This window comes from Oryx dammah, unplaced genomic scaffold (assembly GCF_014754425.2).
Source record: "Oryx dammah isolate SB20612 unplaced genomic scaffold, SCBI_Odam_1.1 HiC_scaffold_3, whole genome shotgun sequence".
Lineage (NCBI taxonomy): Eukaryota > Metazoa > Chordata > Mammalia > Artiodactyla > Bovidae > Oryx > Oryx dammah.
The window spans coordinates 62762532-62777141 of NW_024070187.1; the positions used below are offsets into that span (position 1 = coordinate 62762532).

A 14610-nucleotide genomic window follows, 5' to 3' on the forward strand; every position below is an offset into this window, starting at 1 on the left:
GGTAAGGAATCTGCCTGCCAGTGCAGGAGATATGGGTTTGATTTCTCAGTCAGGAGTATCCCCTGGGGAAGGAAATGACAGCCCATTCTACTATTCTTGCCTGGACAACCCCATGGACATAGGAGTGTGGCAGGCTATAGTCGATTGGGTCACAATGAGTTGGACATGACTTAGTGACTGACCATGCGTGCACTTGTATATAATAGATCATGTTTTCAAACAATATTTAATGGCTTTAAAGAATGCAAAGATAAAAATGCTTATGATTTAAGGTAACTTTAAAAAAAAAACTTCATATCCATAGTATGATCCAATTTTTGAGTATTTACAAATACATATATTCAAAGAGAAGCAGTATTTCATTTTTAAGTGAGTATATATATATATTCATAGAAAATAGAATAAAGGCTGGAATAAATATTATCAAATCATTAATGATAGTCATGTCTCAGAAACAAAATTTTCAGTGACTTTATATTTTTATTCATATGTTTCTATATTTTCCAAATTTCTATTTTTGAATATGGATTACTTTTATAATTAGACAATTGATAAGTTTTTTGTTTTTTAAGTAAAGATGTTGGCAGGGTCATGGCAAATGGCAAATGCCAAATGAAAATAGCTTATAACTTTCAGGTGTTAGGTATCAGATGTAGAGGCAATTTAGAATGCATAAAAGGTACAAAAATTTAACTGGCCTCTAAAGTTCCAACAAATTGATTATATAATTCTCTGTACTTTTCTGAATAGTTTACATCTTTACCCTCTTCTTAATTTTGAAGGCAAACAGACAAGAATGTTTTAATATCAGGTGGCTGGCTGTGTCCAAACAATGATTTTTTGATGTAAAATACTGGGAATGTTAACCTATCTGTTTTCATTGGACTACATAGAAAAGAGAGCATTTAGCCTGTGAATATTTCTCCTTGGCTCCCAAATTTAAATCTTCTTGAATTTTAGTTTTCTAGCATCATGTTGGGAGAAGGCAATGGCAACCCACTCCAGTACTCTTGCCTAGCAAATCCCATGGACGGAGGAGCCTGGTGGGCTGCAGTCCATGGGGTGGCTGGCAGTCAGACACGACTGAGCGACTTCCCTTTCACTTTTCACTTTCATGCATTGGAGAAAGACATGGCAACCCACTCCAGTGTTCTTGCCTGGAGAATCCCAGGGACGGGGGAGCCTGGTGGGCTGCTGTCTATGGGGTCGCACAGAGTCAGACACGACTTGAAGTGACTTAGCAGCAGCAGCATCATGTTTACATGCCATAGGAACAAAAGTAGCAGACATAAATTGGCTGAATCTTAAGAAGTTTTTAAATAAAAAAAAAAATCAAAGGATGGGAGATCCCTGAAATCTTTGGAGGGAACATTCATCTGCAAGGGTCCCCAGGTTTCCTTGCCACTAGCAGTGCTACTTACTGGAGTCATATTCGTCCTTACTTAGTCATACCTAGATGAGATGAGGGGGCTCACATGAGCTAGGAAGGAGGAAAAAAAAAAAAAAACAAACTCGCTTCTCCATGATAACAAAAAATGTATATTGAGAAACTACCCCTGTTGCCCCCAGGCAAGCAAAGCAGAAACTAGTAAAACATGCTGCTATAAAGTAGCTTCATTAACTAGGTGGGAAGAGTGGTTACTTTGATATAATTACTTTGCCCAAAGATGTTCACTGTTGTTTAGAAATGGCCAGGGAGTCCACATGTAAGAAACAGTGAAGAAACATTTAAAAACTGCAAGACCAACATAGTCTTAGCACCTATCTACTTCAGATTTTCCCCACACAAACAGGAGACAAACTCCCATTGGTTTAAATGTATCTGTCTGGCAGACTCTCGTTTATATGTGGAACAATCATATAAAACACTATATGCAGCATGCTGATAGTATGCATTAAGTGCTGATTATTGCTGTTATTCTTCAAGCTGTACACACATTAATAGCACTTCCTTAACTTATCTTCTAGTAGAGGAGGCTCTTCATCAAAGCTGTCAATGTAAGAAGATGGTGAATAATAATCCTGGTTGGATGCTGGCTGAAAAAACTGTCCTGAGTAGCCTGAGGACACGAGCATCTCTGCTGGGACAAAGGCAGGCTGAGGCTGCTCACTGGCTTGTTGTCTAGAAAAAGGAAAATATTGATACTAATACATCTAAGAAAGGGATATCATGATCAAGCGAGGAAGGAAACTACAATTTTCCTTTTATAATTTCTCCTGGTTTTTATGACTATTCATCCATGAAAAAATTAACTTGCTAGAAGTTTAACCTAAACAAACAAACAAAAAAATGAAAAGTAACTAGTTGTAAGAAAACTCTCTAGAAGAATGATCCATACTGACTAACATGCACTGATTATTTGCAATGTGTTGGACACTTCACATTTTCTCACCTAATTAATACTCTGCAAAGTAAAAACTGTAGTTTTAATGTCATCTGACAGAAAAAGAAATACAGATTCATGGAGACTGAATGACTTGTCTGGCAACACACAAAAAATTCAAGTGTTGGACAGTGAACTAAAGCTGTCTGTCCGAGCAGTGCCCTTCTCCCTACATGGTGCTGCTTTTCCACTGATTTTCAGGGACTATCACCAAATAGGACATTCCCTATAAATCTGGGCAAAGAGCAATTAAAAAAATCACAGTCATACTAAGTGAAGCAAACCAGACAAAGACAAATATCACATAATATTGCTTATATGTGGAATCTAACAAATGAACTTATTTACAAAACAGAAATAGACCCCCAGACATAGAAAAGCTCTAGCCCTTCCCAGACAGTTATTTCCAATCAAATTATCTTTGAGCCCCTGACTAAAAGTCTTTCAGAGCTGGCTTCACTGTTCCTCTTTTGAAATATGCGATTTAGTTTTGTCAAAACATAATGTTTCAACATTTCCTTGATTGTGCTTTTATTTTTTTTTATTTTACCATTTATGTGAGAAAAATAATCTTAGTAAATAAATTATTAAAGCTAGAGAATGGAAGGAAGAAATGGGGGCTAGTCTACAATGTTATTTGGTCATTTCAAATTGTTGTTAACTAAAGGAAAACAAAGAAACAAAGATTGTTCCACTTTATGTTTCTTTTCTTTCAGGAAAGAAACATAAAGAATGGTCCTTGATTACAGACCATCTTAGTTAGCCCTTTGGGAAGGTAAATAATAAAATTTTAATGATTTAAAACCCAACATATTATTCCAAATTACTGAATTAGACCAAAATAAACACTGGACTCTGGCAGGTGGGATTTAAACATTATCTTTGTTAGCAGGCATCTCTTCTAAAAATCATTTCAAACAACTGCGAAGTGACTGCAAAAAGTTCCTTTAGAACAACTGGCAACATTTTGATCACATTTCCCTTCTTTTACTTTCTGACTCTGTGTATTATATTTCTGCCTGTAATGATAGTCCCATGGTGGGATGTACTCTGAACCAAGTAGACTGGTTAGCAAACAGGACTGCTGGAGTCCAAATGCCTGTGTTCAAATCCCAATTTTATACTCTAGGTAAACTGTTTCACCTCCTATGCCTCTGGTTCTTTATCTGTAAAATGAGTACAATAATAGAACTAATAAGGTTATTATGAATTAAATTATCTGAAATAAATAAAGCACTTAGATTAGTGCTGGGCATGTAAGAAGCAATCAATAAACATTAGCTAAGTGTTCGTATGTCCTCTTCCTGAGACTGACTCAAGCATTCTAGACACCTCCCTCACTCCCTGGAACAGCATTTTCTATATTTGTAAGTAGTTGTTTTCCAGTCTGCCACTTCCTCATAGAAAACGACATTAATCAGAGTCCAAGAGCTTGTATTCCTTCTGTGCTGATGTCTCTAGCTTTTTCACACTTCGGTTCCCCTGGAACACCCACCCTGACTTTCACAACATACCACCCAACCTGTATTTTCCTACCAGGAGAATCTCCGCTATACACATGCCAGGATTTCTAAACACAACCCATGAAGCAATGGCCATACCTGGTCCATATACAAACCCTCTGAGTGCTCACTAATTCTTCAGTATTCCCCTTTTCACCACCTACAGCTGGGGTTATACAATTCCAACCAGCCTGAAGAGACTTGTCTTTATTTAGATGATATTGGGTTGAGATATGGCATGGCCTCCATGGGGAAAATGTTTTTACCTGTTTCTGTAGCAATAGGACTTAACATTCACCTCCCAATGTAAACATGGAAGATAGAAGATCACTGTTAGGTGACTCCATTATAATTTGTGGTTGCAGACTGAACCATGTTTCTGGATCCCATCAGATGATCACTAGCTACATACTTTATTAGATGGAAGTCCAAAACTATATGAACTTCTGTCACGATGGTCGATTGATGCTACTTTCCTTTGTCAGTCTGATCCCAGTGGAATGCGGGTGGTGCACTGACTCCCAGCGTCCCATTTTATCTATATAAGTCTCCAGCTAAGCCAGTAAACAGACATTCTAAGTATCCTTGATTATACAGGGTGAGTTTGATGGCAGTGTGTTTTAGGATATGGTGGCCAGGGGTTTGGCTTGTTTAACACGTCCAGATCCTGGCTCAGGCAGCAGGTACACATAGCTAGGTGGTATTGACAGAGATCTCTAGGGATTCAGAAAAGCTGGTTCAGTATGTATTTGCTGAAGGCCTCCTGAAACTTTTAAAGGGAGTTTTCAGTTGTTGTCACCTTTCTGAAGAAACCACAATTTATTACTCTAAATAACTGGAAGATATTTCAAAAACTGGAAAACGACAGTGAGAAAATACAGCCTAGATAATTGGCTACAAGCACTGAAAATAATGCCTATCTGAATGACTGGACGATTAAGCTTTTTAATGAGAAAACTCCACATTAAACTAAGAAAACTTTATACAAATATATTTATTCATAATAAACACATTCAACCAGCTTCAGATCACAATGCCATTCATTGAGCAGAATGAGTATTTTTTGAATGTGATTTCATATTGGGGAGGAGAGGATGGGGCAGGGGGCAGAAAGAGAAAAATAGACATATTGATTATAACCTACTACTGGATTCCTATGTCTTTTGCATCTTGTTCTGATTTGGGATATATTTTAATTGAACTATTCACTGTATGAATAAAAGATCAAATGTCAAGTCATCGGATGCAAACCAGTAAATCACTGACCTGACTCCATGTTTTATGTACCTCATAAAAGTACCACCGTTAATATACCCTTTTCTAATTCCTGAGACTTGAAGCATGGGTTGGAATTTAGGGTTGCCACAATTCAAATCAGAACTTGGATTTAAATGCTAAGCATCTGAAGTAGGCTAAGTCATCAACTTGATAATGTAATCATAACTTGTCCTCACTCGGTTATATTAATTTTCATCTTATTGTCACCTCAACTTCTGTTGATATGGGCAATGAAATGGAAAAAAAAAAAAAAACAGGGTGGAGTAGGGTAGAAGAGAAGGCTCTAGTTTGAGTCCCTGATTAAGGAGAGAGCTTTGTCTCTATTTTATCAGACATTTTAGCTTTGTTTAGTCTGAAAACGTAGATTGCAGACCCTACCCAGGTGCTTATTCCATCTGGAGAAGAGAGAAAAGAAACAGCAGGTGACTGGATTCTTTCAATAAAACAGCAGCACAGAGCTGAAAAATCCTGTTAGATAGCTCTCGTGTGGATTATATATTTTGAGCTACCCTGTTGTAATCCCTTCATGCTCAAACTACTTCCGTGCCATCACATACTTTTCTGCAAATTGTAAATCATAAAAGAAATAAAGTTCTTTTCCCGTTGTTGAATTCTGCAACGAGCCAATTCTAGACAACCTATTCCTTCTCCCTTATTTTTCCTATAAATATCTTTCATATACTTAATTTGCCTGGTAATATTCAGATATGATGGTTCAGACAGTAATGGATCTGCCTGCAATGCAGGAGACCTGGGTTTAATCCCTGGGTCAGGAAGATCCCCTGGAGGAGGGCATGGCAACCCACTCCAGTATTCTTGCCTGAAAAATCCCATGGACCGAGGAGCCTGACGGGCTAAAGTCCATAGGGTCGAAAAGAGTGGGTCATGACAGAGCGACTAACACTTTCACTTTCATAGAGAGATGTATGGATTTTCTTCATCCTAAGAAATTCTTATGGCAGCTTGACTAACGCTAGACAACACAGACTAGGGGCATAATGAGATAAAATTCCAAATATTTAACTTTAACCATTTTAAGAAAACGTTATGGACCAATGGTTTTCCCTATTGCTTCACAGCAGCAGTTCAGCATCAGCCCTTAGGACACAGCTTGTGAAAACAGCACATATCTGCCTGTATCTGTAGGAGTCATCAGCCCATGGAAACAATGTCAAGATTGTCCAGGGTGTAGTTGGAACAGAAAAGTCACCACTGCCAGTTGTATTTATTCTGAAGTTTTCAAGGTACTTATCTGTGTGTGAAAAATAAACTTCAAGAATGAATACATTTGAAATGTTCGCTATGAAGTTTTTTGCCCTAAACTTGTTGGAATGGCATAAGAAACACACATCCCAGTTTTCCTAAGATGATCCAGTTTATTCTTATTGTATCAACATTGTTACCAATAACACACATTTTACTCTCAACATGTCTTGATTTTATAATAAATTATATGACTACCTTAGTTCTGGGTCTAATCCAATACCCTAGGGCTAGTAGGCTAACCTCAGTTTTTACTGGCTATATGACCTTGGAAAAGTTCTTTAATTTCTCTGTATTCCTTCTTACCTTTCACTAATCTAGACCCAGGGAAGAATATTTAAAGAACCAACTGTAGAACCAAATACAATGTTTAAGTGACTTGGCAACAAAGTGTCCATTGCCTCTACAAACTAGTTATATGAAAAAACAACATTTCTATAATGTTTTTACCTTTACATACACTTTCCTATACATTATCAAAATTGCTTTTCAGATAATTCTCATGAGGTAGGGAATTAACTTATTATCAACTCATTATTAATATCCTTATTTCTCAGTTTAAGACACTCAGTCAGGGAAGTTGTCTTTCTTAAAGCGACAAAAAATGAATGTTAGAGCCAGAAAGTGAAGTCGCTCAGTCGTGTCTGACTCTTTGCAACCTCATGGACTGGAGCCTACGGGGCTTCTCCATCTATGGGATTCTCCAGGCAAGAATACTGGAGTGGGTTACCATTTCTTTCTCCAGGGGATCTTCCTGACCCAGGGATCGAACCCAGGTCTGCAGCATTGGAGGCAGACGCTTTAACCTCTGAGCCACCAGGGACTAATCCTACCTGCCCTATTTGGGGCATTAGTAAAGGATAAATACTAAATTCTTAATCATCTTTAAATTTATTTTCAACTCACATTGAACTATCAACTTAAATAGCTAACACATCCTGAATTATGTATATCTAGATTTCATTTAGGAATTGCCACATTGCATTATAATAGCATATTTAATTGTCCCCTTCAACATAAATTTTTAAATATTGTATGGGAAAAGATTATGGATTTTTTCTTTATCTTTGGGTTTGTAGCACCTTCCTTAATTCCTGACACACAAGCAGGCACTAAATATTTATTAAATTGAATAAAAGCTGTTTCTTGAGGGTTATCCTAGAACATATCAGATAAAAAGAAAATGTTTTGTTTGCCCAGGGCCTGTATTCACACTCTCTGTTAAGTGATATTTTGAAAAGAGGAGACAAGCCCTTCACCTATAAATGGGCCTGCAGCAATCAAAGGCATTCATGGAGAACTGAATTCATTTCCCTGCCCTTTCCTGACATTTCTTCTTGGACATTTTACTGAGAAATAATGGGGAGAGGTTTATCATCCCCCAAGGAAACCACCCTACCTGAAAACCCATGTCAAAATATTATGACTTTTTAAAATGACAACATATTTTCTCCATGTCAAGTACTTACTTTCTAGATCCATAAAGATTTCCACAGGCATTAGAATCATTACAAGTCTGCTCCTGATTATCAACGGTGTAATTAGATTGGTAAAAGTCAGAGTCAAATTGTCCCAAGTTTGACATCCTGAAAAATATGAGTGAAAAATGGAGAAGATTCAAAGCAATAAAATTTCTTTTGAGGTATTTACAGGATCAATAGACAATATGATTATGGCTGGATTCCTATTAGAAAACAAGGTATTCTCTGAATGGGGGAAGGGTATGGAAATGTATGCTAGAAAGCCATTTACAAAACCTATATACCTCCAATTAACTTTTCTGAAGTTTTCACTAAGTAGGACTGTGTGTGTGCAAAGTCATTTCAGTTGTGTTTGACTCTTTGTGATCCTATGGACCATAGCCCACCAGTCATCTCTGTCCATGGGGTTCTGCAGGCAAGAATACTGGAAAGAGTTGCCATTTCCTTCTCCAAAACTGATTTTAATTATCTGAAAAAAAAATTCTTCACCTAATACCTTGTTCTCAGCAGTTTAAGAGATAAAGTTTAAAAGTTGGTATACATCTTGAAGATTTTCCCTTAAATAATGTTATTTCCTTACTTTAAAAATACATATATAGATAGATATACACATACATATCCATATATATATACATATTTGTTGTTGTTCAGTCCCTCAGCCATGTCCAGTTCTTTGCAACCTCATGGACTGCAGCACTCCAGTTTTCCCTGTCCTTCATCATCTCCCAAGCTTGCTCAAACTCATGTCCATTGAGTCGGTGATGCCATCCAACTATATTGTCCTCTATCGTCTCCTTCTCTGCCTTCAGAGACCCAGCATTAGGGTCTTTTCTAATGAATAGGCTCTTCACATCAGGTGGCCAAAGTATTGGAGCTTCAGCATCAGCTCTTCCAATGAATATTCAGGACTGATTTACTTTAGGATTGACTGGTTTGATTCTCTTGCAGTCCAAGGGACTCTCAAGAGTCTCATCCAACAAGCATCAGTTCTCGGGCACTCAGCCTTCTTTTTTTTTAATTTTTAATTATTTATTTTTTATTTTACTTTACAATTCTGTATTGGTTTTGCCATACATTGACATGAATCCACCACGGGTGTACATGCGTTCCCAAACATGAACCCCCCTCCCAAACCCCTCCCCACAACATCTCTCTGGGTCATCCCCGTGTACCAGCCCCAAGCGTGCCGTATCCAGCATCGGACATAGACTGGCAATTCGATTCTTACATGATATTATACGTTTCAATGCCATTCTCCCAAATCATCTCACCCTCTCCCTCAGCCTTCTTTATAATCCAACTCTCACATCCATACATGACTATGGGAAAAACCATAGCTTTGACTATACGGACCTTTATTGGCAAAGTAATGTCTCTGCTTTTTCATATGCTGTCTAGGCTTGTCATAACTTTTTTTCTAAGTAGCAAGCACCTTTTAATTTCATGGCAGCAGTCACCATCTGCAGTGATTTTTGAGCACAAGAAAATATATATCATGTATATATATATGTGTGTGTGTATATATATGTATATACACACACACATGCATTATACATATTTAGGTTGGGGCAAGGGCTTTCCTGGTGGCTCAGCTGGTAAAGAATCTGCCTGCAATGTGGGAGACCTCAGTTCAATTCCTAGGTTGGGAAGATCCCCTGGAGAAGGGAATGGCTATCCACTCCAGTATTCTGGCCTAGAGAATTCCATTGACTATCCATGGGGTAGCAGAGTGGGACACAACTGAGCTACTTTCACTTCACTTCACTTCAGGTTGGGAGAAATGCAACTGCAGTTTCAGACTTTGAGTTTTAAATCATTATAACTAGGCTCAAACACATCTTTATTAATTGAAATAGGAACCATTACAATCAACACATTTTTGCCAACAAGAAATAAGTTGGTTTACTCTTGTAGCATAAAAATCTGTGCTTCTGGATTCAATGAACTTTTGGAAACCATTTTCTGCCCCTTGCTGGTTGTGGAAGTATTTTTCCATGCTGCTTCTGCTGCTGCTAAGTTGCTTCAGTCATGTCAGACTCTGTGCAACCCCATAGACGTCGGCCCACCAGGCTCTTCTGTCCCTGGTATTCTCCAGCCAAGAATACTGGAGAAGGTTGCCATTTCCTTCTCCAGTTTCCCATGCAAAGTTGCTGAAATGCTTGAAGAAGTGGTAGTCAGTTGGCAAGAGGTCAGGTGAATATAGCGGATGAGGCAAAACTTTGTAGCCCAATTTGTATACATATATAAAATACACAGAAAGTAATGTCATTAGCAAAAAAAAAATAAAGCAATAAATGCACATTAAAATAATGTATAATATAATCCCATATCAAACAGCAAAGTTCAACAATGCAAAACTGCAATTACTTTTGCACTAACCCTAATAGCATGTGTGTGTGCATGTGTGTGTGTGCGCACATCATCTATCTGTACTCTTTGTGAAGCCAATAAGTAAATGGCTGATAATAATATATAAGCTGGATTTATTCATAGAGCTTTAAAGTGTGCTAACAGCCTCTCTACTCCCCAAAACAAAGATAAACCCCTCAAAACTAATCTTCCAGTTCCACTCTCTAATTCTTAAATGGTGTTTGGAACATTTTCCTTTTCTCTTGCCCTGTCTGCTGCACCAGGGCTTCTGCTGAGTCAGAGGAAGAAAGGCTTGATTTGGCTACAGGAAAAGAGCCTGTTTCCATACACTCTCTGCTGATGCTGCTAAGTCGCCTCAGTCGCATCCGACTCCGTGCGACCCCATAGATGGCAGCCCACCAGGCTCCACCGTCCCCGGGATTCTCCGGGCAAGAACACTGGAGTTGGCTGCCATTTCCTTCTCCAATGCGTGAAAGTGAAGTTGCTCAGTCCGACTCATACACTCTCTACATAGTTCCTACTCACTACTGGGAGTGAAGAGCAGTGCATGTAGTCTTGATTGAGACCTAAGGGCTAGAATACCAGGGGGAGAAAGAAAGACTTGATAGGAGAAAAAGGTGGGGAAGAAAGTAATAGCAAAGTGGGTAACAGTGTCTCTCTGGATGAAAATTAGAGAAATGGGGTAAGAAATCTTTTCACCTCAACATTTTAACCTTTATTTTCCTTTGAAAAGCTTTCTATTTCAAAAGAAGAATTTGAAAATCTCTAGGAGTAGTTCATATAATAAACTGTGGTCTACTACTTATAATACATTTCAAATGAAATTACATAAACAGCTTGAGCTCTAAGGGCCTCATTAATCAGAAATATTCAAGTAACAATTGTCAAATATATCACTTTTCAGCTCAGTAAAAATGCAGAAAGCTACTCTAAAATTAGACTCATACATTTGACATAATAAATCAAGATTTTTCATTAGCAATATGTATAAAAGTAGCTATAAAATATGTAAACTAAAATCAGGACTTGGAGAGTATAAAATCTTTTAAAAACTTGTTTAAAAAATTTAGAATTTAAGAGCAAAACTTTTTCAGTCAATGAAAATATGTTATTATAAAGCATAGGCAATAATTTTACTGAAAGTACACTAAGTTTTAAGAACATGCAAAACTTTATGTTAATATGATTATTGGTTTTACAATCCTCATATAACCTAGATTTGTACTTTGTTTAAATGCCAAATTCTTTAGAAGGATCAGACACATACCTTTATATTATTTTATGTTGAAAGATCCTCCAACAAATGTAGCTTTACTTGAGAAATTTTTAACAAATCAGCTCATGAAAAGATGACCTGCTGAGTCTATATATAAGCTTCTAAATTTGTACTCTGACACTCTGAACAGATGCTACAGCCAAAAAAAAAAAAATAAGCCTGCCAAAAGCCAAACACAGTATTTTATAACACTTGTTACAGTGTACAAACACAGTGAATGGTATAGAGACAATTTGATAAAGTAAATGGTAGATTCAGCTTCCTTGTGTGACTAATGTACCATTGAACTCTGATTTAAAATCATTTATTTGAGTCTAACAATAAAGAGGCCTAACACTCCTTCTGCTTCTTAGCCTAGAAGAATATATTCAGCCTTCACAAGATTTTCTAATAACATGGTAAAAACCAACATATGGTACATGAACTTAACATAACAATCTTAGCAACAATCTGAAAATGTGTGATCAGTTTTATCCAAATCTGAATTATTCAATTTATATAAACAACATTGAGAAAGACTCTCCATGGTCTACGTCTGATTTTTTCCCTGCTTCTTACTTCTCCATCACAGTCCAAGATGGATATTCTAATATGATCTAGAGCACTCCTCGTTCACAGGGCATGTTCTGCCCCATTTTTGAGCCAATCTTGATCATAAAAGACATCTATGATATTGTGTTTTATAAGGAAAATATATATCTGGTAATTTAGTTGACCAAAACATGTTTCTCATTATATTTGGTCTTTGTCCATGGTTCCTGACTCATGGCTCCTAAAACCCTTGGAATTTCCTAAGTGTTGAGAGTGACAAAGGTGTCTCTTGGTATGTTAATCAGGTGATTTGGGGACCTCATCTAGTGATGGGGGCTGGCTGCCAATGGAGCCAATAATGTGAATAGAGAGTTGGAACATTCAACCCCATTCTCAGTCTCTGAGGAGGGATGAGGGCTGGGATGTTGAATTAATTGCCTATGGTCAATGACAGGAGAAGGCAATGGCAACCCACTCCAGTATTCTTGCCTGGAGTATCCCAGGGACAGAGGAGCCTGGTGTGCTGCCGTCTATGGGGTCCCACAGAGTTGGACACGTCTGAAGCAACTTAGCAGCAGCAGCAGCAGGTCAATGACAAACAATTATGCTGATTACTGAAACCTTTATAAAGCCTCAAAAGGATGGGGTTTGGAGAGATTCTGGGTTGGGAAACCCAGAAGGTGGACGTGCTGGGAGAATGGTACCCTCATAGAGAGGGCATGGAAGCTTCTCTCCCTTCCCCACTCTCTTGCCCTATGTATTTCTTCCATCTGGCTGTTCCTGAGTTATATCCTTCTATAATAAACCAGTGATCCAGTAAGTATATTGTTTCTCTGCGAACCTCTCTAGCAAATAACCCAATTCTAAAGGAGTGCCTGATGAACTATGGAATGAGGTTCGTGACATTGTACAGGAGACAGGCATCAAGACCATCCCCATGGAAAAGAAATGCAAAAAAGAAAAATGGCTGCCTGGGGAGGCCTTACAAATAGCTGTGAAAAGAAGAGAGGTGAAAAGCAAAGGAGAAAAGGAAAGATATAAGGATCTGAATGCAGAGTTCCAAAGAATAGCAAGAAGAGATTAGAAAGCCTTCTTCAGTAATCAATGCAAAGAAATAGAGGAAAACCACAGAATGGGAAAGACTAGAGATCTCTTCAAGAAAATTAGAGATACCAAGGGAACAGTTCATGCAAAGATGGGCTCGATAAAGGACAGAAATGGTCTGGATCTAACAGAAGCAGAAGATATTAAGAAGAGGTGGCAAGAATACATGGAATGTACAAAAAAGATCTTCATGACCCAGATAATCATGATGATGTGATCACTAATCTAGAGCCAGACATCTTGGAAAGTGAAGTCAGGTGGGCCTTGGAGAGCATCACTACGAACAAAGCTAGTGGAGGTGATGGAATTCCAGTGGAGCTGTTTCAAATCCTGAAAGATGATGCTGTGAAAGTGCTGCAATCAATATGCCAGCAAATTTGGAAAACTCAGCAGTGGCCACAAGACTGGAAAAGGTCAGTTTTCATTCCAATCCCTAAGAAAGCCAATGCCAAAGAATGCTCAAACTACTGCACAATTGCACTCATCTCACACACTAGTAAAGTAATGCTCAAAATTCTCCAAGCCAGGCTTCAGCAATACATGAACTGTGAACTCCCTGATGTTCAAGCTGGTTTTAGAAAAGGCAGAGGAACCAGAGATCAAATTGCCAACATCCGCTGGATCATGGAAAAAGCAACAGAGTTCCAGAAAATCATCTATTTCTGCTTTATTGACAATGCCAAAGCCTTTGACTGTGTGTATCACAATAAACTGTGGGAAATTCTGAAAGAGATGGGAATACCAGACCACCTAACCTGCCTATTGAGAAATCTGTATGCAGGTCAAGAAGCAACAGTTAGAACTGGACATGGAACAACAGACTGGTTCCAAATAGGAAAAGGAGTACGTCAAGGCTGTATATTGTCACCCTGCTTATTTAACTTCTATGCAGAGTACATCATGAGAAACACTGGACTGGAAGAAACACAAGCTGGAATCAAGATTGCTGGGAGAAATATCAAGAACCTCAGATATGCAGAAGACACCACCCTTATGGCAGAAAGTGAAGAGGAGCCAAAAAGCCTCTTGATGAAAGTGAAAGAGGAGAGTGAAAAAGTTGGCTTAAAGCTCAACATTCAGAAAACGAAGATCATGGCATCCAGTCCCATCACTTCATGGGAAATAGATGGGAAACAGTGGAAACAGTGCCACATTTTATTTTGGGGGTCTCCAAAATCACTGCAGATGGTGATTGCAGCCATGAAATTAAAAGACACTTACTCCTTGGAATAAAAGTTATGACCAACCTAGATAGCATATTCAAAAGCAGAGAGACATTACTTTGGCAGCAAAGGTCCATCTAGTCAAGGCTATGGTTTTTCCTGTGGTCATGTATGGATGTGAGAGTTGGACTGTGAAGAAGGCTGAGGGCCAAAGAATTGATGCTTTTGAAGTGTGGTGTTGGAGAAGACTCTTGAGAG

The 14610-nt window shown here is 38.2% G+C and overlaps 1 protein-coding gene across 4 annotated transcripts in view; it reads right to left on the minus strand.

Moving 5' to 3' along the window:
• The window catches only part of YIPF7 (Yip1 domain family member 7), a 40094-nt gene that overhangs the window by 19736 nt on the left and 5748 nt on the right, over nucleotides 1-14610 (minus strand). Inside the window, exons 1-3 of one of the 4 annotated variants that reach the window (XM_040238133.1) lie at nucleotides 11546-11661; nucleotides 7897-8013; nucleotides 1962-2122 (exon numbers count right to left, since the gene is read on the minus strand). In XM_040238133.1, coding sequence (XP_040094067.1) covers nucleotides 1962-2122; nucleotides 7897-8012 — 277 coding nt within the window. In that variant the 5' untranslated portion in view covers nucleotide 8013; nucleotides 11546-11661. Of the gene's footprint in view, nucleotides 1-1937; nucleotides 2123-7896; nucleotides 8014-11545; nucleotides 11664-14610 lie in introns of those variants that run through there. The other 3 variants (XM_040238136.1, XM_040238134.1, XM_040238135.1) reach the window with 3 other exon arrangements.